We start from the raw sequence: 25,817 nt of genomic DNA, 5'->3' as shown, positions 1-25,817 counted from the left end.
TTAAGTTTTGTAAAGGTTTTTGTTTGTTAAATCACATAATATAGACTTGTATATGGTTCTTTTTCATTTATTTCACTCATAAAGGATTGAAATAGCACTAAACTATGAGATTTGCAGTTTTAGATTATTAGTTACGCATATGTTAGTCGTATCTTAATTTGTACAAAAACTTGAGTCAAGTACCTAACTTCATATCAATATTTTAGATATCTGACTTAATAGGACCCCAGAGATATTTGAATATAAATATATCAGAAAAATAGAAGAAGAGTTGGAGTATTCAATTGCTGAGAATCAATATGATTCGAAATCGTTCAATTTATTTATCAAAAAAAATATCGAGTGTGATATAACTGATAGAATAAGGGTAAAAGAATAAAAGAATCAATCATTCTCTATTGACAATTTGACATTCTACTTATCCATAGCTCCACTCATTTAAAAGTAACTCATAAACTCCAATAAACTCGTATGCAAATTTATGAAAATTGATAAAAGTTCAATAAAAAGTCCACTCCATTTCAAATCAAATAATTTTTCTATTTGAGTAGGTGAAAGAAATTCAAAGCAACTCTTCCTTGCATCAAAGGACATTTGATTTCCTGTACAATGAGGCAGAATCATGATATTATTAGTAAAGACCTCGCAATTTGGAAAAGGTGACTCTTGAGTGAATATAACCGTTTGGTTTTCGTTTTTAGGCACTGAATATAAAATAATTCATTATAAATACTAGTACTAATATACATTGGATTTAATAAATAAATCGTTCTTTCTAGGGAGATAAATGTGGAATCTATCTCACAAGTAAAACGTTGTAAAATGAATAATTTCAAGTATCAACAAAAGTTTAGATTATAAATATACCACCAAAGTAACATGATTTTGAACCATGGAATACAGCGTATAAGATAAAACCCTAAATTTTCAGGAACAAATCAGTTAACTAAACTCAAAACCTTCTCTAGTATACATAAGATAAAATGAAGTTGAAAAATACAATTACATAAACTCAAGTAATTTCAGTTGCAGTAAAACAAACATCATTATGCAAAATACTAAACATGCACTTGAAATAATCTCACACAATGATCAGCTCCACATGAAGCAAGCTGCACACTCCTTGAATCTTCGCCCTTCTTCGCGCTCCGCCATCTCAACCGATGAACTGCCGAAACATGACATAGAAATGGGTCAAAACGAACTGCAAGCGTAGCAGTTATTGCTGCAACATCGCCATAGTTATTTCTGGTGTTGGAGAGAGTCCACAGTTCCACTAGACCATTCTCCATTCCCACTGCTAAGAGCCCGTGGTTCTTCTGGCTGTCGACCCCCAGCCAAGATAATGCAGTAATGCTGCTCTGGAACGTCGGCAGAGTCATGAGCACCTTAACTGATGAACCGTTTACCAGTTGCCATATCTTTACTGTCTTATCCCTCGAACCAGTGGCGAATTCGTGCCCAAACGGGTTCCAAGAGCACGCCCATATTATTCTCTTGTGGGCTTCCTGCCGGACGATGAGCTCGTGACTTAATTCATCTTGCCCTATTTTGGGAAGTGTCACTCGAACGATCAGTGTTTAACTAGATAAATTTTAGAAACAATGTAAAGAAAAATGGGCGTCACCTGTATGCTTGATTGCAAATACAGAGAAATGGCGATCTCTAGAAACAGATAACAGAAAGTTGTTGTCGTGAGAGAACTCCAATTGTGTCACGGTTAAGCTGTGTGAATGTAAGCGACCTACAGCCTTCCAAGAGCCTACTTGCCATAACCATATCTCCGCAACAGAAGCCAACTGTGCCTGTGGGGTTTGGAACTTGGTCATTTCTCAATCCTCAAAGGCCAATAAATATTACATACTGGTAGAGCTCATTATCAAAACATTAGATAATTCTCACAAAACGAAATCTCATGCATCCACCATTTAAACACCGAAGAAATCCACATACGCAAAATGCTTCAGTCAAAACAACCTAATTTTGCAAATCTCTTTTATGTCTACCTTTTGTATTAGGGTAAACAAGATTTAGAACATGGAATGAACTTCGGTAAACAAGATTTAGAGCATGGAACAAATTTCCAGTATCATGTGTCCCCAAAAGTAACTCCTCAATTCACAAAAGAGCTCCTCTTTAGTTAAAAGGTTTTTTAAATGGCAGTAGTGGCAAGATGAAGAAATAAGCACAATTGGGCAAGCTAAGAAAGAGTGAAATTTATACGTATTATAAAACTAACCAATGAATTTAGCATGAAAATGAAATCAAAGGAATAACCTTGCAGGATGAAGCTACTAGCTTTCCCTCATGGTCACAACAAAGAGAAAAAAGTTCATTCCCATGTCCATAGAGCTTGTGGGACTCTGGCCACAGTGTATGCCATGCCAGTTGCTCCTCAATGGGTGGTTCTGTCAACACAGTTGGAACTGCTTCCGGAATAGTTTCAAGGGTATCAATCCCTTCATTGTTATTTATTTCTTTTGACTCTGGTAAAGATGCATAACCAGATAGATTAGTTAGACTTTTCAAGCACAAAATCACAACCATACTCATTTCAAAACTTTTTAAGCGGAGAAGCAAAAGTCTCACCATATTGATATATTGGCTTCTGCGATAGTCCTAAAGCAGACATATTAGCACCAAGAATTTGCACATTTGATGGAAGATCGTCAGCATAGCTAGATTTTTGAGAAGTGTGATTCAGTGTCTTCAAAAAGGAGAGGGGAGCCTCAAATACTCTAGCCACTTTCTCATCAGCCCCACTTACAAATCTGTGGTTCCCCTTACCTTTGATCATTGTCACACAATTAATATCATGGCCATGAACTTGAGGTCGTGCAATTTCATGCCAAGCCTCTCCATCTTCTATTAAAGATTGATTAGACCATGCAGAAAATACCCTAGATGTCTGAAAAAGAAACAAGCAAAATGGTATTAAATACCACAGGGAGCCAAAGACAACCAACCGATTGCAATCATCATGCAACACGTGAGTTTATATCTAGCCAAAAAGTATCTTTAGCCTTCCATTATATCAATATTAAATAAGGAATTCAAATAACCTAGAACAGAAAATGACGGGCTGGCCTTTATACTAAAAAATAAATTGCATCCAACATGCTTCATCTAGATAATACAAGGAAGGGTATCTGATACCAACGTTTGACCTTAAACAACTGACATATCCAGCCAACCGATAAATGAATTTACATGAATGAGAATCAATGAGGTTCTTACTTGATCATGGCTAACAGATAACAGATATTCTCCATCCCTAGCCCAAGAAATGTCTGACACTGGTGCAAAATGACCAGAAGGAACTTTCTGAGGTTTCCAATCATCAAAGTCAGTGCCAACATTTTTCCAATGATGAAAAGATCCACCATAGCCATGCGCTAAAATTGAGTTCCCACTTGGACTCCAGTGACCACCATAGAACCCCAGAGCACAATGACTCAACTCCCCGACAGTTACCATGTTCATCCATATACCAGTAGTCTTCTCAGGCTGCCATATCATCATTGTCTTGTCCATGGATGCAGATAAAATGCTCTGAGGTTGATAACATTCAGTGCCCTCAATAGAGGAGCTTTGAGGAGGCTGCCATTCCACCGAGTACACCCAATCCTCATGTCCAATAAGAAGGGATTCCAGAGATATCTGGTAAGAGGATGAACCAGCTACAAATATAGGGCCTTTAATATAAGCGGCCAAACTGGTTTCTTCTTTCGTGCTGTCAGCATGGTTATTTTGTACAGCCATCTTCCATATACGTATCCCTTTGTCTTGAGATGAACTCACGAGAAGAATTGATGGTTCACCATTTGCATGTAAAGGTAATGAGAAATCCAGACAACGAATCCAGTCATTATGCCCTTTCAGTTCACAGGCATGGACAAACTGGAAACAGGTAAACACAATACATTCATTTTAGCAAAAGAAAGTGCATACTAGAGCAGGAACATTAACTAAGATAATGCATTAGATGATACACACTTTTCCCGATCTCTCACCACTGTAGATGTGAATTTTGTTATCCAAACCACCCATGGCGAGAGCTAGGTGCCCACTGTTTCCAGGCAACTCCACAAATGAAAGAGCAACCATAGGTTTTCTACCAGCAACAATAGAATGCAAGCAAGACAATTTGCATTCACCTGAAATATTCAAATAAATAAATATGAGAAATCAAATAGCAGAGAAGAGCAAATGATTAATTGCACCATACTAACTTCCACTACTATCCACATCAGTTGATATTTGACTATCACAAATGCACCACAGTAGAATGACAAATATAAGCATTGCAATTGAATATAATACCAATGCAAAGCAAATGCGGATTTGATAGTATAGGATTGCTCAAGTCCAAGCAACTCACCCCCTGCACTTGATGGAAATATGATTTCCCATATGCTCACAACTCCATCAGATGAGGAAGATGCAAATAAAGCGTCTGTCTGAGACAGCACAATTGCAGAGATGCAAGTAACACATTTTTTATGCTTTTCTGATACTTGTAGCACATTCCTCCACTGCCATAAGATTTGATTGTGAGATGAGAAAATATTAGAAATGTAGTGCGATAATGACCAATAACATCCCAATTCTTATTCAAAAGTATCTCTTTTTTGCATTAGAAATAAGTTACTCCAGGGATGACAGGAGAGATTACTACTCCTATATGTTACTGAAACGGGAAGACTGAATTAGGATATCCATAACAGGAAATACATACAAGACAAAAAAGGGAAACAGAGAGAGAGAGAGAGAAAGAGAGAGAGAGAGCACATTTTTATCAGCAAGGGAAAATTCCCACAGCAAGATTTCTCCATCAGCATCTCCAGATAACAGATAATGCCTTTCGAAATTCTTCGCTGCAAAAGAAAATCATATTAATCATACGAAACTACTAACCACGACCAAATTCAGATAAGTTCATCAGCTCATCCCATGAAACAAATTTCAAACGGGAAAAAAATACAATCAATCCTAATTCACTTCATAAATTTCACTCCTCCACAAAAAGGGAGGAATAGGATATTTTAACCAGCAGAATCACAGGCAATGAACTAACCTCTAAATGCAAACTTGCTGCTGGGGAACCAATGCGTGCAGTTCACAGACGCTTTGTGGCCCGGAAGCGTTGTCAAAATTTGCGCAGTCTATCAAAAGGAAACCACCGTTAATTGACACTAGCAATAGTCAATCAACTTGCAAAATCAAACAGTGGGAAAATTTGCAGCAAAAACCTTGGGGCAAAATATGGCAACGGCGTTTTGGGCACCAAAGGAAATCAAATCACAGGCGCCCCACGAAACGTTGTGAACTATTCTGTTACATCCTGCACCTATGAACGCTCTCTCCACTTCCACTGTCATTTCTCCACCTTCAGCTACCATTAACTCACGCAAGTGAGTGTGTGTGTGTGTGTGTGAGAGAGAGAGAGGTTTTGAGGTGGACGGAAGAAGAGGTTTAAGCAGGCAACGGGGAAAGGGGAAAACGACGATTGGAAACAACAAAATGGGCTTTGAGCAGTTTCATTTTTGGGCTTAAATGATTTAGTAGTGGGCTTTATTTAGAGCACATCCTGAATAATTATATCCTAATTGGAATATTCAATTGCTCGAAATTAATTGGTGGTTTAGCAATGTACAGATAAAACGGTGTGATAGAAAAAATTCTAATGACTTTATTTTATCCCAGCTATGTTTTAATTATGTGAAGAGTACAGGTTTAAACTTATTGAAACAATAAAAAGAATCATATTTTTCACAACACAGGTTCGAATAAACTATCGACAACATTTATCAAAAGTTGGAAGGAATAAACAAAATGGGTGATAAAAATTACACTCTTCCTAATTGGCATCAACTTTAGGCTTAATTCTTTAAAAGATAAAGTTCTCATTGTTATTCCCTTTGCCCCATATTATTTAAGACATTTCTTTTTATGGAGTACTAGATTTAAGAATACATTGAATGGAAGATAAAAGTAAAATAGATTTGAGACAATAAAAAATGAAATACGGATCAAATAACTAAAATAAAGAAAATACTGTAAGGCTTTTTACATTGACAATTGTTCCAGGACCAACAAAATCTTTCTAGCATGCTTCTATCTTAACTCACGTGCTTCGTGGACTAGTAGTCTAGTATTTTACAAAGAGGTGTAAAAATCATGGATTAAATATGCCCGGTCAATGGTTTTGACCAAAGAATAAATGTGACGAGACATTTAATTTTGTGAAATTAAATGATATAGCGTCGATCTACATTTTACGTAGATAAATGTAGTATATTCACTTTCTCAAATCCGATTTCCGGTGAGTGAGAAATAGTGGATTAAAGTTGGGCATAATTAGCTTTTAATTAAAGCTTGGAGCATGTGCTTAGGGAATAATTAACTAGTGTTAATTATCCCACATTGGAAGATTAATACATCTTTAATGTGTTTAAATTAAGTGACTTTATGTTACTTAATAATTATAGTGGATCAAGATGGGTGAAAAGCCCACACGCGCGCACACGCGCGCCGCCGCCGCCCGCCCCGCCCGAGCCCGTGCTCGTGGGCGTGGGCGCGGGCCCGATCCCGATCTCGGGCTTGGGCTTGGGCTTGGACTTGAACTTGGATCTTAGCAATTGGTCTTTGGGCTTGGACTTGGATCTTGGTAATTGGTCTTTGGGCTTGGGGCTTGGCCCAAACTATTCTTTTTGGACCACCGCCGAGTCAGCAATCCAAGTGGCTTGACACGTCGTCAAGCGAGGCACAGTCACGGCTGCCACGTGAGAAATCCACACGCTCCACATGCGATAGGCACACGCCTACCACACGCTCGTGACCGACGGCGGTTACGAATCTGCCATGATGAGCCTTCATGGCTCGGTTGACCCTGCATGGTGGCTTGGCCTATAAATAGGCTAGCCATACCACTGCATTAGTACACACCATTACAAGCCTTCTGCATCATCATAAGCTTTCTCCCTCTCTCTGCATTGTCCTTCTGTCGAAGCTCTGCCCTCTCCTCCATCCAGTTCGCCGGAGCTCTACTGATTGCGGTGCTGCATCAATAGAGACGTAGCCGTTTTACCTTTGGGGACGACACGCCAAACCGAAGAGCACTACCGGGGCGTATCTCGTCTTGCGGGAAGAGGCCTCCTCGACTCGGCTAAACATTCACGGTTTATTTGTTTCATTGTAATTCAGTTCAGTTTCGTTTCTTGTATTCCTTATTTTGGGTTGTATTACGCCCGACTTTTATCTCTTGTAATCAGTAGAACCAACAAGAGGCACTCTCTGCGCGCAAATGAAAATGACGACGAAAAAGGAGGGGAGGCGGCAGTGAAGGAAGTGGGAAACAACAACGGTAGCCAGGGGCGGAGTCAGAATTTTAATTCGATAGGGGCAAAAATATATTTAAGAAGAAATTTTAAAAGTTTGAGGTGGGGCATTTATAAAGAAAATAATTTTTTTAAAAAATTACTTCATGAAATAATACCATAAAATATATTGAGGAGGGGCAAATGGCCCTTATCCCCTCCTAGTAGATCCGCCCCTGGCGGTAGCGAAGGGGAGAAAGGAGCAGATGCCGGGGAGAAGGAGTGAAAGGAAAAAGTAAAATTAAGAGAGAGAATAATATAAAAAAACTCTTCTCTATAATATTTTCTTTCTTACGTTACACTCTCTCCATTTTAACTATTTATTACTCCATCATTTTTGCAAAACTAATGCAAAAGAAAAATTACTCAATTACCTTGGGACAGAAGGAGTATAGTTTATTACTGCGTATTTGATATCGCGATGCTTAGCTGCAAGGAAGAATGTTATTAATAAGACTTATGACGAAGTGATGCTTCTACGGCTAAATTATGCAGTTGCTTCTAGCTACTGCCAAAATTGAAAAAAATACCCCGGGACATGTTTGAGCCCTCATCATCAAAACACACACAATTTCAACTAGCCTATCTTGGGCTCCCATCCTAACCACTATCGCTATAGCCCCCTATCCTTCGGGTTAGGATCCCCTGTGGCTCCAAGCACAGCAGAGGCTGCTGTTACACACAACAATTTTTTAATAATAAAAAAAATATTATTTTATATATTATTTTAATATTATATTTTATTATTAAAAAATGGGGTGTGTATGATAGCAGTTCCTCCTCTGTGCTTGGAGCCACAGCAGGGGATCCTAACCCCTATCCTTCACCTGTGCTACGTAATAGTAACTGCCAATTTTCAATTCAAAGCAAAGCGTCGCAACCAAAGGTCTAGTTTTGAGTCCGAACCGGCGATTCTAGTTAACCATATATTATGTACCTTTATCAAGTTTCCTTTCCAAAAATAACAAAACAAAAATTGAAAAAGAAAAAAATCCCATTCTACCACCGCTTCCAAGGAACGTCCTACACACTGTGGAAGAATTTCGATTTGGTGGAAACCACGCATCTAAGGTTAAACCCCAATCTACAAATTTCCGCAAATTCATTTTTAAATTCACAGTTTTTACTTGAGAGTACTCAACCATGGCGATCGCTCAATCTAACATGAATCCGGCGATCCACCTAGCAGCCGCCACATTCCGTCACCACCACCACCACCGCCTCCTCCAATTCCGCCACTGTTTCGCCTCTCCGAGAATTGCTTCCTTCCGCCGCCTCTCGCTCGTGTCTGAGAGAGTTAGAGCGTTCTCCACCAACGAGGCTCAACCGGCCGATGTCGATAAGCTCCCGAACAAACCGCCGATATGCACCGCCGACGAGATCCATTACGTCACGGTCAACAATTCGACCTGGAAGCTCGCGCTCTGGCGCTATAGCCCATCTCCGCAGGTATTCGTTGTCATTTTGTTGCGTGCATTGAAAATTGGTGTTGGTGGCTTGATTTGAGTGTGCGAGCTCCTCCTACATACAGTCGATCCACGATTTAATTTCTAAGAAGATTATACTTGGTTTAACATATTAGGCAGAAAGTGCGACTGAAGTATTTCAGATTTTGATTGCAAATTGACCTTGAAGTTGAGAATTCCATGTTGAATCCTAAAAATTGCTATATGTAGAATTTCGACAGTTATTGTCTTTTATTAGTAATATACTTATTTAATACGGAAGAGATTATCAGCCTTAGTATGGAATTTAAGTTCAGGTTAATTTTATATGGAAGCAGGCTCCACCTAGAAATCATCCGCTGCTGCTGTTGTCCGGTGTGGGAACAAATGCCATTGGATATGATCTTTCTCCTGGGGTCAGTTTACTTCTCTTTCGTGCATCAACGTTACATATCAGTGTGGATAAGTGTATAGCTAAGTGTAGTTTGATATGGATATTGTGTATGCAGATTTTGTAAAATGTACTCATGAAGATTTTATCTTTGAACTGTGACAATGAAATGTATGGTTTCAGACTTTCAGTTGAATGAACAAAGTCTGCATCTGTAACCTTCATTCGGATTTTGTCGACGAAGTGATGAACAGACCAATCTATTAAGGGAAATGCTTATGAGGTTGAAATATAGACAATGCTGACATCCTCATCGATACCACAAGATGTAAATGGAACAACTATTTAATATGAGTAGGCAGGATTCATTATCATCTCCATTAGCTATTATCTAACGTCATTTACGGACTTACTGTTATACTAGTTTTAAGAAGGGGGATGCATGTATTTTGAAAATAAAAGAAGAAAAGAAAGGAAAACTAATGCCTTTACTTTTGAAAAAAACGTTATTGCAGTCTTCATTTGCCCGATATATGTGTGGCCAAGGATTTGACACCTGGGTACTAGAAGTTCGGGGGGCAGGATTGAGCACCCAAGGGTCGGATTTCAAGGATGTAGAGAAGTCAGCTCATGCAATATCTGAACAAATGGAAGCTGCTGCAGAGAATATGACTAATGCTACCTCAGTGCAAAGTAAGACTTCTCGTACAACATCAGAACAAATGGAAGCTGCTGCAGAAAATACTAATGGTGCTCCTGCCAACCAACAATCAACCTCAGCGCTGAGCACGGAAAAAACTGAGATTTCTGTTGTAAATGGAGAGCTAAATGGGCTTGCAACAGCATGGGATGAATCGAGACTGGTAACAGAAATGACAGAAACTTTTACACGGTTGTCCGAAAGACTTTCTGGCTTTCTTAGTGAAAGTCAATCAAAGATCATGTCAGCGAAATTTTTTGACCAAGTATCAGATCTTTTGGAGGGCTCATTTATATATGACCGTTTTAGTGAAGTAAGGAAGAACCTTTTAAGTTTGCTGGAGAGGAGGCAAAAATCTGGTGTTGCTAGCCAGATTAGGGATCTAAGTCAAACGTTAGCTGATATCGTTGATGAAGCTCAGCGTTCAGTTTCGCCTCCACTTTTTGATCTTTCAGAGTGTCTAAGAACAACTTTACAAGCAACTTTACAAGATCTCGAGAATCAGTTGGACTTGATTGTCCAATATGACTGGGACTTTGATCATTACCTGGAAGAGGATGTTCCCGCTGCGGTGAGGTGACATTCTGATATTGTTTCTTTAGTTAATATTTCTTTTTTTCTTGTTTTAAAAAAAATCTTTCTATGTTTCTCCTGTCGCCTATTTCACAGATGGAATACATAAGGGCCCAAAGCAAACCAAAGGATGGCCGGATACTTGCTATTGGTCACTCCATGGGGGGAATTTTACTATATGCCATGCTAGCACGATACTGTAAGTTAGATTCTTGCATAGATGATGCGTGATGTATATTCTGACTTCAATAACTACAGAGATATTCTCAAGCTCAACTGCTTGCAATATAAAATGGTTTGTCAATCAATCTCAGTTGTAAAAGCACCATGGCTCTATGCATCTTCACGATTAAAGGACACGTGACTGTTTTAATATGGAGTATTGTTCAGTCGATTCCATAATAATATAACTTTAGGTTTCATTGTATTCACTTGGGTGATAATCCCTTCATTGGTACTGTCTATAGCTATGGGTAATTAGTTGTCGCAATGCGTTTTTTATTTTTCTTTTATTTGTGTAGATTTTTGAAATGTCTGACAATTTGATACTTTCATATTTAATCCTATAACATAATTATGTTAAACACATTTTTGTTGTTGGTGTTGCGATAAAAATATTTATCAGCTACTGTTTTAAAAGGTTCGGAAGGAAGAGATCCTGGATTAGCTGGTGTGGTGACATTGGCCTCGTCACTCGACTACACATCATCTAAATCATCTCTCAAACTGCTTATTCCTCTTGTAAGTAGCATTTTTGTTGATCGGATGAGAAATGCTATCTCATCCTCTTTTTAAAATACCTTATACTTTGCTGTAGGCTGATCCTGCTCAGGCTCTGAATGTGCCTGTTGTTCCTCTAGGCGCATTACTATCTGCAGCTTATCCTCTCACGTCCAGTCCGCCTTATGTCTTATCATGGATGAATGACTTGATATCAGCCCAGGACATGATGCACCCTGAGCTGTTAAAGAAGCTCGTTCTCAACAACTTTTGTGAGTCACTGTAACTCTTACACTGATCTCTTTTACATTATAAGTGATAAAACTGCCATTGTGAACTATTCTTCTTGCCCATAGTTAAATGCTTCTAGAATAACTAGGCTTGTATTGAATATCTTGTTTATATTGTAAGAGATGCTTCCTTTTAAAAAACGTGAACACAAACTAGGCCTTGGAAGCTGGTACAACAATAACTTTTTTAGTGCCCATGGTTATTATTGGTTAAGCTTTCTGTGAAATTCTTGAAAGTACATCACTAAAAAAATAATACCAAGAGAAATTTTTTAACCTTCTCAATGGAATTTCGTTGCTGCTGGCAGGTACCATTCCAGCAAAACTATTATTGCAGTTAACCACTGCTTTTAAAGAAGGGGGGCTCCGTAATAGAAACGGTACATTTTTTTACAAGGATCATTTACCTAACAGCGAGATTCCTGTATTGGCGCTCGCTGGAGACCGTGACTTGATCTGTCCACCAGAAGCTGTATACGGTTAGTTCATTATCCTGTCAGACATAGCATACTTGCCACATACTTATACTTACACCAGTCAGTATAATTCAGAGACCGTGAAGACCATTCCTGAGCACTTAGTCACCTATAAAGTATTTGGAGAACCTAATGGTCCACATTATGCTCATTACGATCTGGTGGGAGGACGACTGGTTTGTATACTAACTCTGCCCTCTTCACTTGATCTTTAGCGGCCTTTCTCAAGACTTGGGTTTGATTGCTTAAAATTTTACTACCTAATACCTGCAGGCCGTGGAACAAATATACCCCTGTATAATCCAATTTCTAAGCCGTTATGACTCGAATCAGTAGTCGTAAGCAAACTTTACGTTCTCTGGCACACGGTATATCATCTTTCCAGAAGTCATTGGTTCTGGTGGCGGGGTGGAGTTAACTTAACCGTGCCAGTGAGCTTTCCTAGCATCCCGTTACATCACCATCTCACGGTTCATGAAGTTAAACTACATTTTCACAACGAAGGGGTGTGGGGAATGCCATTACTTTCTAGTTTGTGATAATGCTTTTAATTCCTACCTTCAAAATCAGTACTTGATTTCTGTTACCCTTTTGGTCGACAAGTGTAAACTAGAATGGAGCATGAGAAGTCTGTAAATGATGCCCATCTTTTATATTTATGATGATATTATGTAAATCTAAAACTCGAAGCTTGTAGTATGTTATGAAGATTATTCAACAAGTGTTATGGAGATTATTTTCTACTAAGAACTATATTTATGTGGCTGCAAAATAGTACTGAATTTTCATGATGTAGGGAACAGAACTCTGCTTAATTAAGCATTACAACAGGCAACCCCAGAGCTTGGACCACGATCTTAAGCTCCTATCTAGAGTGCCAGAACAACACAAGTAAAAAGTCACGGAAAAAGGGTGAGATTTTGGCCCCACAATTTCGGAAAAAGGCTTTCTTTACTTAGACAGGGCAGCAGATTTGCAGACAGGGCATGCATTCTTCTGTAGAAGCCACTGCTTTATGCATTCCACGTGATGATGATGGCCACATTTGAGTATTCCTATTTCATCATCTACCTTGCATCTCTCCTGCATGATTTTACATTAATACGACGTCGTTTTTTTGGCATATCCCACTTGTAGAGGAGGGGGGAAAAGCAAAGAGTTCACCTGGCAAATGCTGCACTCCCAATCTTTGTTGATATGTTTGAACTTCTTTAGACAATTGGAAATCTCTGCTTCCTGCAACCCGGTGCCTACGTACCCAATTTTGTCCCCCAAATTAAGTAGCTCCTGTTGTTGCAAAGTTTAATATAGGAATTGGAAGGGTGAGAGATTAGTGTACAAATAGGAATCAAGAGTTTCTTTAATAGCACCTCGTACGACATATCATCCACGTTGAGCCACCAGTGTTGATATCGGTCGTGTTGCCGGAGTATTCTCCCCGGCAGCAGCGCTTGCCGGTTCATCAGCATCTGCATTGGTCATTACAATATCAATAGAATTTTACAATGCAGTTTTTAGAGCCAAATTTACCTCTATGATTTCCTCGGAAGAACGATGAGTAGTTCGCGACCCTATCCCAACCGGAAATTCAGCAGCTGCATCAACATAATTTCTTCTTGCTTCTCGTGAATGCTAAAACAACAAAAACACCCACTTTCCAGCCTGATCACATATCACTCCCAGAACAAAATCAAAGTTACAAAGCAGCATTACATGTGTTGTAGTACCTTTCTGTGTGGTGCAGCTCGAGGTGCAACATCCGAAGCAATACCGATTCCTGGTGGCGTGCAACACATGTTGACGTGAGGAAGATCAACAACAACATTATCCAGATTCCTTTTATTGTGCAAAGGTTTTGTGTTCTTCTGATTTCTTGCACCCTTAGCCTCCCACTCAGCCGCTGATCTTATGATTGCAGGCGTGGTCGCCGCTGCTTTACACCCCAGTCCTTTAAGCTTGACAAACATGAACATCTTCTTCTTTGATGGGATTCTTGATTCAGCTCCATTGGTTGCTGCAAATGAGTTTTGTTGTTTTTTCTTTTCTTGTTTTCTGCATCTCTTGTGCTCTTTTTTCACTTGAGGCATAATTCACAGCAACTAGCCTCTCTAGTGTTTTGATACTAGAGAGTGAAATGAGGAGAGAATAATTGTTTTATGGGAAAATTTGAACTAAAGGAGGTCTTTGAAAGGAAACAGACAATCTTGATTTTTGGAGGTGGTAGCGAGAAAATCAGAAAAAAAAGTGTTCATACCTGTCTATATTCTGCAATTACTTTTTGTTGAATGTTTTAGACTTTGTAATGACAACACAAAACACTTTTGTCCATTTGTTAAACATATTTTCTCTTATGTCCATCTCCGTACTACACTTTGTCCCATACAATATAGTACTCCCCCGTCCTAAGGAAGATGACCCCTTCCTTGGACGACACGAGAATTTATGCAACTTTATGAATTTATACAACTTTATTTTGTGTGTAAAGTGGAGAGAGTAAAGTAAGAGAGAGGGAATAAAGTAGTGGAGAGAGTAAAATAAGAGAGAGGGAATAAAGTAGTGGAGAGAGTAAAGTAAGAGAGAGGAAATAAAGTAGAGAGAAATGTGTTTCCATTTTTAATAATGGGTCATCTTGATTGGGACAAACCAAAAAAGAAAGTGAGTCATCTTCAATGGGACCAAGGGAGTAGTATTTATTTTTTCAAGATATTACGAGTTCATAATTTTTTTAAAAAAATTAAAAGGTGGGTCTTTTTAAGATTATAATCCTCCCTCTGTGACCAATATGAGTATTTTTTTCATTTCAAATCGTTTACAAAAATTGATCACTTTATGTATTTGGTAAATTTTTCTTATTGTTATGATTTAAAAAAAATTACTTTTTCTATATCAATTTTTTTTAATATAAAAGGACTCCAATCACTTTTTCTCTCTGTCACTCATATTTTACCAAATTTGTATATGTATAAAATTCATATCGTCCATTACAAAGATTATTGGTAGTACTATAGTAGACTGAGGGAAGGGGGTATGAGATTTAGATTGTTAAAAAAATTATTTTAGAGAAACTCAATTCGTATACCTGGTGTTTGTGATGAGAAACATTTATAGAGTAGATGACATTGCCACACCATGCGTGTGAAGATGCATTGCCATGGCCGGTGCTGATTTTGAAGAAAAAATGCAAATGAGTTTTTCAGTTGAATATTGGTATATCATGACTGATGTCCTACCCTTTTTATTTTATATATATTCGATAAATCTTTTGAAGCGACATACTCATTCAAATATTCTAATTGTGTCTACTTCACATCTTGTTTCTTAAAAGCTAATTAGACTAAACAGTTCAAAAAGTCACTTCATCATTTTTGTTGTTGGTGGGTTTAGAGGTGGAGGTAATGACATTAAGCAGAGTCTGAATAATTGTATTTAAAAAAAAATTAGGATCGTTTCTTGGGCAGGCCACTTTCTTATTGGGCTTTATTAATATAAAAGGTTGTCGGCCATCTAGCGTCGCCATAAGGCCCACGAGACTGGACCTTTTTTTGCCATATATAGTTCTTCTTTTCTAATATTTGAAAATATATTATTATTGCCAAAGTAATAATATGGTTTGCTGGGATTAAGTGACAAATATATTGCCAAGTTAAACAAATTCTTATTTCCAAAGTAATACTTTAGAACTTCAGATTTTCAACTCATATCACAAAGTCACACTTGGAAGTAACACATTCCTATGCTATTCACTCAACATAATAATAAATCATGCATGTTATTGTGTCATTCAAGCCAATCTCAACCTTTCCAAAATCAAGAATCACATTTGAATATACAATGAGAAAATTAGTAAAATACGGTACAAATGAATTACCAAGCTATAAGACATAAAGTTAAGCAACAATCAAAGCCTAAAAAAGACTAGCCCATGCTAGATTATAAAGAACAAGATAATACTAGCAATAATCTGCTCATGAGCTTAAGGTTTTAGAAATTCAAAAATACAAAAGTGTGGCTTCTTAATTGGTTGTATTCACTTGTTTTTATTAAGATACGAGTTCGTATAATGGTTTTCCATATATCACCACCATGATGACTCAAAACCCCAACCTATTGCTTTCTTTGGGGAAGCATCTTACCAACTGAATCGCGCTTCATCATCCCATTATTTTCCGAGTAGAAGGTTGACGTTTTTCACAGTGCTGACAAGTCGGTCCCATCTTTCCGGCCAACAATGTCCCCAAGATCGAAGTTGATTGTTTAGTACGAGAGTTACATTGGTACACATAATCTTATGGTATGCTAATGAAACAGATGATGCTTATTCTAGAATGTAGACATGAGTGTCCCCCCTCATTAAAATTGGTCCAAGACATGGATTATCTACCCCATCACCACTTTCTCACCTATTTATCTTTACTTGCCCAACCAATCCCCATCTTATCCACGATAACTTCAACTATTAACTACATCCATCCAAACAAAAACACAAGCTCCAATTACATCATAATAAAATCCCAAAAATAATAAATTTGTGGGGCTGCAGCTACTAGTGCAACGCCACAACAAGGCGTCAATACTGGTCTCACATATTAGATATTAAACTGATAACAATATCAATAGATACTAATTCCCATTAGTTCCCTCAATATGTGACAACTCATGAACTTTTATTTCATTAAAAAAAATAAGTCTCTCTCTCTCTCTCTTTCTCACTGCTGCAGTTGAGTAGAACTTGTCCGAATCTTGAAACATGCTACAGCATTTTGCAGCACAGGAAATGCTCTGCGCCAAACACCGTGACGTGCCCGGCGACAACGGGTCACGTGTCGTGCTGCAATGTACAAGGGAGGGGTGGAGTTTTGTAGCAATATGGGGATGCAAGAATGCAAGAATCTCACACATCTCTTACCCCTAATGCAAATACTGATATGCGTTGCTGAATTTAGAGCCCATCACCTGTCCTTTTCCTTGCAATTTTGTCCAAACACAATACATGTTGAGAATGTCAGAATTTCACAACTGCTACCTATATCATTGGTCATGGGATAAAGCCTCCCTTGTCTTCCTTTTGTCCCCTCCACTCTTTTTCTCATATATACCTCCTTCCATTTTTTACTTTTCATTTACTAAATCCTTTCATTTTTTATTTTAATTATAGTTTTCAATATGGATTCAAGCTACCTTCTAAATCATGCAGCTCTTTCCTCCTATCTTGGAAAAGAAGATTCTAGCATCATCGATTTGGGGCTGAGCTTGCGCATTGTGCAGCCCCATCCTGCTTGCTACTCTCATCATGCCCATGGTACTTCATTTTTTTTTATTTTAAAGAAATTTATAGTAAGTATTACTTAATCATGTTTTGTTTCTCCAACTTAATTTGAGTTTTTTTTTACTGAGAATGTTGCTAATTTTGCGCAATGTTTGATTTATGTCTCGCTTCACATATATCAATAAAATAGTGATGAGTCAGCTCGCATGATTAATAGGCACATCAAGAATCCAACGAGCTGACTCATCATTATATCAGTGAAACGAGGCATAAATTAAACGTTTTCGTTGAATTTGAGATTTTTAAAAGGAAAGCCTAAGTTTGTGGACATTTTTAGTCTAGCGCTCGAAGTTGGGACATAATTAATTAACCATTATATTTAGAATGTGGGTGATTAATTGATTTGATTTGAGTAATAAATGTAGAGAATTACGAGATGTTGATGGAGTGGCCGAAAAAGAGTGAGGATTTGCAGTCAAAGGAAAATTGTGAGGAGGAATGTGAAGGGATTGAAAGCAAACAAAGATGGAGTTATGTGAAGGTTAACATGGATGGAGTGGTGGTTGGGAGGAAAGTTTGCCTTCTCCACAACATGGACTATTTATCCCTCGCCCTTCAACTCGAAGACATGTTTGGTACGTTAAATGTAAGAGAGACGAGAGAATAAAGTATGAGATACGTTTCTAAGCAACTTGTGTTATTTAATCTACAGGGAAACAATCCATGTCTGGATTGAGGCTGTTCCAATCAGACTCGCCGTTTTCGTTGTTTTATAAGGATGAAAATGAGCAGTGGAGGAAGGTTGGAGATGTTCCATGGAAGTAAGAAAGATAATAATGTTGATTTAAAAATGAATTAATTATGTGTTAATCAATGTGTGTGGTTGAACAGGGAGTTTGTTGAGGGGGTGAAGAGGCTGAGAATTGCATGCGAGGATGAAACCGCTCGGATTTCTTCTTCTTCGTCGTCATCTCCATTCTTCAACACTCTCTGACTTGATTAAACTATGCTGTAATTTTCACTAAAGTGTTGTACTCTACTAATTATCTAATGCCAACTCTTGCCATTCATGATCATGACTATGTCTTCAGCTATTTCATTTCGCGTTTTATATTTTGATATGGCTATCCTTTTTGGTAGTGATGAATTTTGTATCTGTTTTAAGACTAAGAAAATTAAACTGGTGTGGAAACATATATGAACTCTTTCATGGAAAGGGGTGTAAATCGAGTTCTTTTGGAATCGCTGATCAATCCTATTTTTTATTAGGAGCATTTGACAATTTAATCTGATTTTGACCATATATCGCACAAGTGAGAAAGAAAGATTCTCACTACGTACCCTGATTTCGCAATACTGTCGGACTGGGATGTGGGGGCCCCTTAGGGTTGGGGTTTCAACCTTTTTTTTGTATGAATGAATGAATGAGAAAGAAAGATCGTGACTCTAATTTATTCGAAATAGTGTGATTTAGTCTCTCAGACTTATTAACTTAGGACTAATTAACTTATTAACTTAGGACTAATCAGTTCAATTTTTAGATGCGACAAAAAGATTAAAGACAGCTAATGAATGATATTGACTAGATGATATCACAACTTAGAAGATAAGACGTTTCTCCTCAAACCAATAGGTTGGAGTTTCGAGTTATGACCGGGAATCAAAAGTCATTATTGATCTCTTTATAAAATATGTACTATGAAATTTACTAAATAAAATTTAGATATTTAAAAATTATCCAACTTGTGTTATGAATACGAGCGGTCCGATCCTTAGAGTTGGCTATAAATAGGACCGCTTTAGCTTTAGGGCCTATTGCCGGAAAGCAATTGGACTAGTCTATGGTATTTATGTAATTGGACTAGTCTATATTGTGTAAGATTTATAGACAGGCAGAATATATTTATGAAATTGCATCGAAATAATTGAGGCTGTATTTGACTGGGATGTATTTAGAGGACGAGTTGGAATTCTTTGTTATGGTTCTTGTAAGATTTTTATAGTCCAGACACAAAATTTATCAGTAAATAAATTGTTATGTATAGTTATTTCTTCTGAAAAGGGTAGGAGTCTAATCAAAACATTGAGTCACTAATACGAGTATCAAGTTTAGCAAAGTAGTAGCGTTTTTAGCATCCTAGTACCGATTGTGTTTGTGTTATCTCTTGGTCTCTTTATTAGTTCAGGTTTTTATTAATTACTCATATTTTACATAGTGCATCATTTTATTCACTTTATAAAAATGCAATATGCTTCCATTCTAATTTCTGAATAAAATCAAAGTATCAAACACATACCATGCCATCAATTTTGAATTGAAAGGTGTGGCAGAAAAATAGAATAAGAATTCTCCCATTGCTTCTGGAATATTTAGAATAAGTAATTAGACTGCTTGGCCCTGAGCAAACATAGGAACAAATTACAGCACATCAATCATAAGAAAAAGAAAACACACCAAAATTTTCAAGCCATGCCAAACAAGAGAACTAACATTGACTTAATTGGCAAATAATAAATCAACTAATGTTGGAAGAATCCCAAACCCAAATTGCCTCATTGTTGTCCATCTTAATTTCCATGATCGGCGGATGGATGAGGATGCCTACTATTATAATTTGTATGACCAAAGGAATACTTATGAGCATGATAGGAGAATACCTACTCCATTGATACACTTGTCCTCAACACTGTCAAATATCATAAATCAAGAAAATTGGTAGATTTACTATAATCATCCGAATTAGTACAATCTAGTCCAGGGTTTGGTCGATCGGTTCTGTTTATACGCAAAAAGTCCGGCCCTTTCCAAGCATAGCCTTGGCTGGAGACGAGCCTAGCCGGGCTTGGCATGACCCAATCTGAAATTGAAACTTTTTATTTCAAATTTATCACTTGTGATTTAGTGAAGTTCGGACTTAACAAAGAGACACGAGTCATTGCTTTTTATCTATGAAAACTATATAGATTCTCATAAAAAAAGTTGAAGTTACTAACGGTCATATGATCAAGAAAGTGATTTAATAAAATGATGATCAAGCTTGGATGCTGTCCCCGCCAATCCCATAATTATCAGCGCCTACGGATATTTAATGAATATTTGTCACATTATAAATAATTCCCACCACCACAAAGGACAATATATCACCAATAGCAAAAAGAATGCAATAATTTAATTAGACTTGTATGTTACAAATGAATAATTTCACCAATGCAGCATGTCACAACCAAAATACCAAAAAAATAACAATAAAACTAATACGCCACATAACTCACAAACCAACACGGCCAATTTTGCTAAACGGGCTCGAACGAACTTTTAATCACGGGAAAGCGGGAGTCTTTCCAAAGCATCCGAGACATGCCTCATAGAAGGCATCGTATCAGGGTTACAATGTGTGCACAACATTGCAATCTTCAACACACCTATCATCTCTTCCTCTTCTCTTCTACCACCATTTTCTTGAATCAAATGCAAATCCAATATTTCTGAGAGAGGACTCTTCTCTTCAATGCATAGCTGCACCCAATTCACTAGATCCACCACTGATCTCCCAGTCACAACTTCCAGCAGTATCATCCCATACGAGAAGACGTCCCATTTTTGGGACGCCTTCACCACCTTCACTGCCTCAGGAGCCCGATACGAGGCCCAGGTTGGGACAACCTCCGAAGACAGATAGCTCCCCTGCCTTTGGTGGTGGTGGTGCTTCTCCGTAACCACCCCACCAGCTATGTGAGCAAGGTGGCCGAGGCCAAAATCAGAGATCTTCGCCTCCATCTTGTGGTCGAGTAGTATGTTTGATGGCTTTAGATCACCATGGACATATTTCTTGGGACTGCATTCGTGTAGATAAACTAGGCCTTTTGCAACTCCTCTCAGTATCTTCAATCTCATACACCATGGAAGAGGATTGTTCCCTGCAAAATAGCAAGAGATTTCAACTAAAACAATCAAGAACACATTTTTATGAAAGATTTAAGAGGCTAAACTCACCATGGATGGCTGCAGTGAGATTCCCATTTGGTAAGAAGTCATATATGAGTGAGTAACTTCTCATCAACTGACCAATAATAAGCTCGAAGAGTTACTAAATTTGGATGTCGTAGCTTTGCAATAGCTTCAACTTCACTTTGGAATTCCTTAAATCTCTGTGAGCCTCCTTCACCTAGCCTCCTAACAGCCAAGGTAAGGCCATCATCAAGCACAACTTTGTACACAATCCCAATCCCGGTCGTGCCAAGAACGAATGCAGACGCCTTCAAAAGCTCGTCTAGGTCAAAAACCACCTCTGCATCCAAATGCACTAGATCATACTTCTCTGCATTTTCAGATAAAGAATCTGACTCAGCCCTCCTGAAGCATGAACACTGCTTCCTATCCCCACCCCCCTTCTCACCGTTATTAGCACGGTCTCTCCTCGCCTTCGCATATCTCATGTAACAATAAGAGAGCAAAAATCCTATCACACAAATGCCAACATCATCACTCAAAACAATGGCAGCTACAGTTGCTTTACTCAGCCCCTTCTCTCCATCAACTTTTCCAACACTCTCTCCACCTTGGAGAGGGTAGTTATAGGGCAAGTATGGCAACGAGGAGGGCGGATTAGCCTCACTTATCGAAGAACAAGGGTTCTTGAGAGGAGGGCCACAGAGACCAGGATTCCCAACAAAGGCAGTTGGCCCTCTATTCACCAAAGCACCATTTTGTGGAATTGGACCAGTTAAATTGTTGTGTGTTAGATCAATGTAAACCTTCTCAGGAAGATTGCCAAGACTAGCCGGAATCGAACCGTTGAACAGATTATGAGACAAATCAACGGTTCCTATCAAATTAGACAAAGACCCTAAATCATCAGGAATCATACCACCAAATGCATTGTAAGAAAGATAAAGCTTCTCCAACAAAATCAAGTTTCCCCCAATCCCAAAAGGCAAAACCCCACTAAAATTATTATGACTAAAATCAAGATACCTCAACCTCTTGCACTGAAGCAACGCCAACGGAAAGGACCCACTTAACAAATTATTCGAAAAATCTAAACTTTGAAGTGATACAAGGTTTCCAACCTCAAAAGGTAGAGGCCCAGAAAAGGAATTCCCATAAAGAACCAAACTTTGCAGTGCACGAGCGTTAAAGAGATGAGAGGGCAAGGCCCCGTGAAGCCTATTGCTCCTCAAGTTGAGGTGGCGGAGCTCGGAGAGAGAGCCGAGGGAGGGAGAGAGGAAACCAGAGAGTTTCTTGTTGGGAATGCTAATGGAAACAACTCTCTGTTGTTTGCATGTGATGGCATTCCACGAACATGGGGTTTGGTCGGAATAATTCCAGTTGCTGAGTGAGATTTGAGGGTCTGAATCAATGGATTGCTTGAATGAAAACAGAGCTATGCCTTCGTCGTTCAAAGAAGTCACCACAGCGATATTGGTGCAGTGATGCAAGATTGAGAGGAAAAGAGAGAGTAGAGCTAACATTTGCGAGAAAATGAAGGGAGCTGAGGGATGTAACCGTTGGAGATGCAGCTGAGATAGATAAGAGGTTTAAGGAGATTGGTTTTCACTTTTTTGTTTGAGTTGTTAATTGGCGCAATCACCGAGAATAAAACAAGAGAATAAGGTGAAATTGGACTGTACCGTTATATATCAGTCCTCGGAAACATTAGCTTAGGGCGTCATTAACCCCGTCCCCATTTCCGGCCCCAAGTCCCCTCCACGTCATCATTCCTCTACAGTTGCGGCCCAGACCCCAACTGCTGTAACCATGCAGGTTGCGGCCCGGGCCGCAACTAATAAATGACACTATTCACAACTCCAACCTATTTAACTCGTAAAATAAAAAACGCTGGAAATTTATAACACGGAAAATTTAATTTCATCGAATACTGCAAAATTACAACATAGAAATTTTAAAACTGAAAATAAAATACCTAAAAACATAACGTCAATTCTGGAAAACATTGGTGCGAGTCCAAATTTCTTCGATTAGATCGGCTTGGAGGCGAGTGTGTTGTTCCTCTTGGCGCATCGCAGCTGAACGGGCCATGACATTGCGGATGTCGTGAAATAATCCGTGAAAAGCCGCAAGGCAGCTTGTTCACGGTCTCGGTGAATATACATCCGTGTACGTGGTACCCGGGTTTGTTGTTCGTTCCAAGCTTGAATAACAGCTTGGTAGCGTTCAACTTCGTTGTTGATTTCTTCTTGGATTGCCGGTAGCGCCTCTGCTAACGACCGGGACATTTGATCTTCGAATATTCTTTGACGTGGAGGCATTTTTTCGAATTCTAGGAAGAGATTTGAAGTTGAATATGAAGTTGAATGTGTATGAAAATGGAGTAGTATTTATAGAAAACATTTTCGAATTTAAAAAAAAAAAATGGTTGCGGCTCGGCCCGAGGAGCGTGTAACGCTGGGCCGGGACTCTACAGTTGCGGCCCGTCACCGTGCAACGCCGTCCCAGGCCGGGACGCGGGACGCGCAACAGGCCGGGAACGCGGCCCCGGGACGGGCCTGGGCCGTGACTCTCCTCCGTGCAACGCTCGGGACGGGCCGGGACTCGCGAGATGCGGCCCGACCCCTTGCGTTACAGATGCTCTTAGATTCCTCAAGTACTAATTTTAAGAAATTTTTAAACAGAAATGATTGAAATATTTTCCAAGTAGAAATAGTCTAACCATTTTGGGTGTTTAATTTATAAAAATAAAAATATTTCTCAATTCATATTTCATCTATTTTTTCTTATCTTTTTTTCACTTTCTCATCTCTCTTATACTTTGCTCATATTTTTTTCCTTTTCTATCATATTTTATCAATTTATCATTGAAACATGTATTTTTCAGCCTACTTTTTGTGGACAAACGGATTATTAGTTTTATAGTAATAGTGAAATAAATTAATGGATTATACATTGATTGAAAATAATAGTTATAGTAAAATAGATATTTAATGTTGGATATTCCAAAATCACCCTATGAGATATTTAATTGTGAACAAAGAATGTTACTAATATATTTTTCCCTAGGCAAATATCACTTTATGTTATTTTATGTAGTAACATTCCAAAATGCCAATATAAATACTTTTGTCATTTTTAAGTGATATGGCACATAACAATGTCCTTTTATGCTCTAATATTTACAAAAAATTTTAAGTCTTGTGTTGTTTTGCGCCTTATCCTTTTATGTCATGTTATTTAAAAGATAAAAATAAAAATAAAAATTATTCCATAATAGTATATGCGACAAATGACCACGTCAAGATTTCAGGGGTTGGATAATGTACGCAGGATATTGTACTACAAAATTGATATTTTGAGGTTTAAATAAATGTTTCTTAAAGTTTTTTTTACAAAGTAGATATAGCCAAAGTTTGAAGTAAAGCTTTACCTTTTTAACTTTTGTAATTTATTGCTAGTTATTCTAAAAAAGTTTGCTAGTTAATTTTGGTTGCTGTCGTGATACGAGCCTTCATCTAGTTAGATATATTAGGGATTTGAATATCTTTCCATATATTATTTTCTTGTTTGGTAAGTTAGGTTTTTAGTAGTATAAATAGAGCCCTTATGTAATTGATCGATCATCTATGAAAATTATTAAACATTGGCTCAATTGCTTTGCAAACAAGAAACAACCCCTTCAGGCTGCCGACGAGAATCTTCTCGCGCTCAGCCGCCCTTCTGTCGTCTACGTTGCCGACCCAAGCGTTGGGCGCTCGACCTCGACGACAACCGTTTCTTGATTTGGAGTGTGGAATTCACGTTGAGGATTCGGATCCTTAACAACTGGTGCTCTCATTGAGAGCTCAACATCCTCCATCTTCTTCATCCATCACCCAAATCTCACCCTCCATATCCGTCAAAAAAAAAGAAGATACCGGTCTTCACCAAAAAAAAAAAGAAGAAAATCCTAACCCCTCCCCAATTCTTCCGCCATGACTCGGAACGAAGAGAAAGCGCGGTCCATGCTGAATCGTTTCATCACCATGAAAGAGGAGGAGAAGAGGTCGCCTAAGCAGCTCCGCCCTTACTTGGCATCGGAGTGCCGCGATCTGGAGGAGGCCGACGGCAATGCTCAAGTGTTGATGGGTGACACATCGCGGCATTTCCCGACGGGCGGCCGACGCAGCGAGAGCAACCCACGGCTGCCCCATCGCGATACACCGGAGGGCAGCAACGCACAGCGCGCCGCTGCAGGGGCGGGCGATCTTTCGCCCCAAGACTTGGATTTGATCATGGCACGTTTCGACCGACTGGAACTCCGGTTGAATTCGACGGAGAGGCGCTTTGATAAACTGGAGACGCCGCGCACTCTCGATCCAGACCCGCCTTATTTTTCGGACGAGGCGAATGTGGAGGGGTATCGTTCGCAAGGTGATGTTTGGGATGCCGACGAGGATGTCCCCCGATTTTTCAACCACGGTCGGCGTGACCGGGGTGGGGATGTCCCCCGGCGTAGGGGCGCTGCTCGCGACACGCATAGGCGAGAGGGCAGCTTCGCGCATCAGGGTGTAGCTACTGACCTCTATAGTTATCGACCGCCATCGACCGCGTTCGAGTTGGGATAGACCAGAGGAACGCTACCA

The 25,817-nt window shown here is 38.9% G+C and overlaps 4 protein-coding genes and 1 pseudogene across 9 annotated transcripts; 2 read left to right on the top strand and 3 right to left on the bottom strand.

The window, feature by feature from the left end:
- Positions 1–942: 942 nt before the first annotated feature.
- On the bottom strand, positions 943–5,521 carry LOC121769725 (elongator complex protein 2-like). Its single transcript, XM_042166466.1, has 10 exons — positions 5,253–5,521; positions 5,078–5,165; positions 4,792–4,877; positions 4,382–4,535; positions 3,997–4,157; positions 3,238–3,900; positions 2,590–2,908; positions 2,278–2,486; positions 1,628–1,805; positions 943–1,546 (listed from the first exon to the last, which is right to left on the bottom strand). Exons 1-10 carry the CDS (start codon positions 5,400–5,402, stop codon positions 1,059–1,061), a joined length of 2,496 nt encoding a protein of 831 aa, XP_042022400.1. The 5' UTR covers positions 5,403–5,521; the 3' UTR covers positions 943–1,058.
- A 2,806-nt stretch (positions 5,522–8,327) lies between these two features.
- On the top strand, positions 8,328–12,721 carry LOC121772101. Of its 5 annotated transcripts, XM_042169075.1 has the most exons (10): positions 8,769–8,828; positions 9,163–9,240; positions 9,334–9,543; positions 9,731–10,486; positions 10,585–10,687; positions 11,129–11,229; positions 11,306–11,480; positions 11,807–11,977; positions 12,050–12,150; positions 12,248–12,721. In XM_042169075.1, exons 3-10 carry the CDS (start codon positions 9,514–9,516, stop codon positions 12,308–12,310), a joined length of 1,500 nt encoding a protein of 499 aa, XP_042025009.1. In that variant the 5' UTR covers positions 8,769–8,828; positions 9,163–9,240; positions 9,334–9,513; the 3' UTR covers positions 12,311–12,721. The 5 variants fall into 5 exon arrangements, with proteins under 5 accessions (XP_042025007.1, XP_042025006.1, XP_042025009.1 ...); XM_042169073.1 differs by lacking the exon at positions 9,334–9,543 and having other exon boundaries at positions 8,328–8,828; positions 11,321–11,480; XM_042169072.1 differs by lacking the exon at positions 9,334–9,543 and having other exon boundaries at positions 8,329–8,828.
- A 25-nt stretch (positions 12,722–12,746) lies between these two features.
- Positions 12,747–14,244, bottom strand: LOC121772102 (E3 ubiquitin-protein ligase RNF126-like). The gene is made up of 5 exons (XM_042169077.1): positions 13,702–14,244; positions 13,505–13,606; positions 13,345–13,443; positions 13,139–13,261; positions 12,747–13,057 (listed from the first exon to the last, which is right to left on the bottom strand). The coding sequence occupies exons 1-5, from the start codon at positions 14,059–14,061 to the stop codon at positions 12,926–12,928; spliced, it is 816 nt and encodes a 271-aa protein (XP_042025011.1). The 5' UTR covers positions 14,062–14,244; the 3' UTR covers positions 12,747–12,925.
- Positions 14,245–16,641: 2,397 nt separating this feature from the next.
- Positions 16,642–18,316, top strand: LOC121770977 (auxin-responsive protein IAA32-like). Of its 2 annotated transcripts, none has more exons than XM_042167765.1 (4): positions 16,642–17,273; positions 17,666–17,875; positions 17,953–18,041; positions 18,132–18,316. In XM_042167765.1, exons 1-4 carry the CDS (start codon positions 17,138–17,140, stop codon positions 18,141–18,143), a joined length of 447 nt encoding a protein of 148 aa, XP_042023699.1. In that variant the 5' UTR covers positions 16,642–17,137; the 3' UTR covers positions 18,144–18,316. The 2 variants fall into 2 exon arrangements, with proteins under 2 accessions (XP_042023699.1, XP_042023698.1); XM_042167764.1 differs by having other exon boundaries at positions 17,953–18,061.
- Positions 18,317–20,388: 2,072 nt separating this feature from the next.
- LOC121770666 lies at positions 20,389–22,797 on the bottom strand (annotated as a pseudogene).
- Positions 22,798–25,817: the final 3,020 nt, after the last annotated feature.

Source organism: Salvia splendens, chromosome 16, assembly GCF_004379255.2.
Source record: "Salvia splendens isolate huo1 chromosome 16, SspV2, whole genome shotgun sequence".
Classification (NCBI taxonomy): domain Eukaryota; kingdom Viridiplantae; phylum Streptophyta; class Magnoliopsida; order Lamiales; family Lamiaceae; genus Salvia; species Salvia splendens.
The sequence above is the reverse complement of the archived record's forward strand: the minus strand, read 5'-3'. Positions and strand labels throughout refer to the sequence as shown.

Excerpts from the sequence above, each read along its gene's own strand:
- LOC121772102 (XM_042169077.1), bottom strand. The coding sequence starts at position 14,061 with ATGCCTCAAGTGAAAAAAGAGCACAAGAGATGCAGAAAACAAGAAAAG. Across the intron at positions 13,607-13,701 it reads GAGCTGCACCACACAGAAAG|CATTCACGAGAAGCAAGAAG; the intron begins GTACTACAACAC and ends TTGTTGTTTTAG. Across the intron at positions 13,262-13,344 it reads TGGATGATATGTCGTACGAG|GAGCTACTTAATTTGGGGGA; the intron begins GTGCTATTAAAG and ends TTGCAACAACAG.
- LOC121770977 (XM_042167764.1), top strand. The coding sequence starts at position 17,138 with ATGGATTCAAGCTACCTTCTAAATCATGCAGCTCTTTCCTCCTATCTT. Across the intron at positions 17,274-17,665 it reads CTACTCTCATCATGCCCATG|AGAATTACGAGATGTTGATG; the intron begins GTACTTCATTTT and ends TAATAAATGTAG. Across the intron at positions 17,876-17,952 it reads TCAACTCGAAGACATGTTTG|GGAAACAATCCATGTCTGGA; the intron begins GTACGTTAAATG and ends TTTAATCTACAG.
- LOC121769725 (XM_042166466.1), bottom strand. The coding sequence starts at position 5,402 with ATGGTAGCTGAAGGTGGAGAAATGACAGTGGAAGTGGAGAGAGCGTTC. Across the intron at positions 5,166-5,252 it reads TTGCCATATTTTGCCCCAAG|ACTGCGCAAATTTTGACAAC; the intron begins GTTTTTGCTGCA and ends TCCTTTTGATAG. Across the intron at positions 1,547-1,627 it reads ATTTGCAATCAAGCATACAG|GGCAAGATGAATTAAGTCAC; the intron begins GTGACGCCCATT and ends TTCCCAAAATAG.
- LOC121772101 (XM_042169072.1), top strand. The coding sequence starts at position 8,523 with ATGGCGATCGCTCAATCTAACATGAATCCGGCGATCCACCTAGCAGCC. Across the intron at positions 9,241-9,730 it reads GATATGATCTTTCTCCTGGG|TCTTCATTTGCCCGATATAT; the intron begins GTCAGTTTACTT and ends ACGTTATTGCAG. Across the intron at positions 10,487-10,584 it reads AAGAGGATGTTCCCGCTGCG|ATGGAATACATAAGGGCCCA; the intron begins GTGAGGTGACAT and ends CCTATTTCACAG.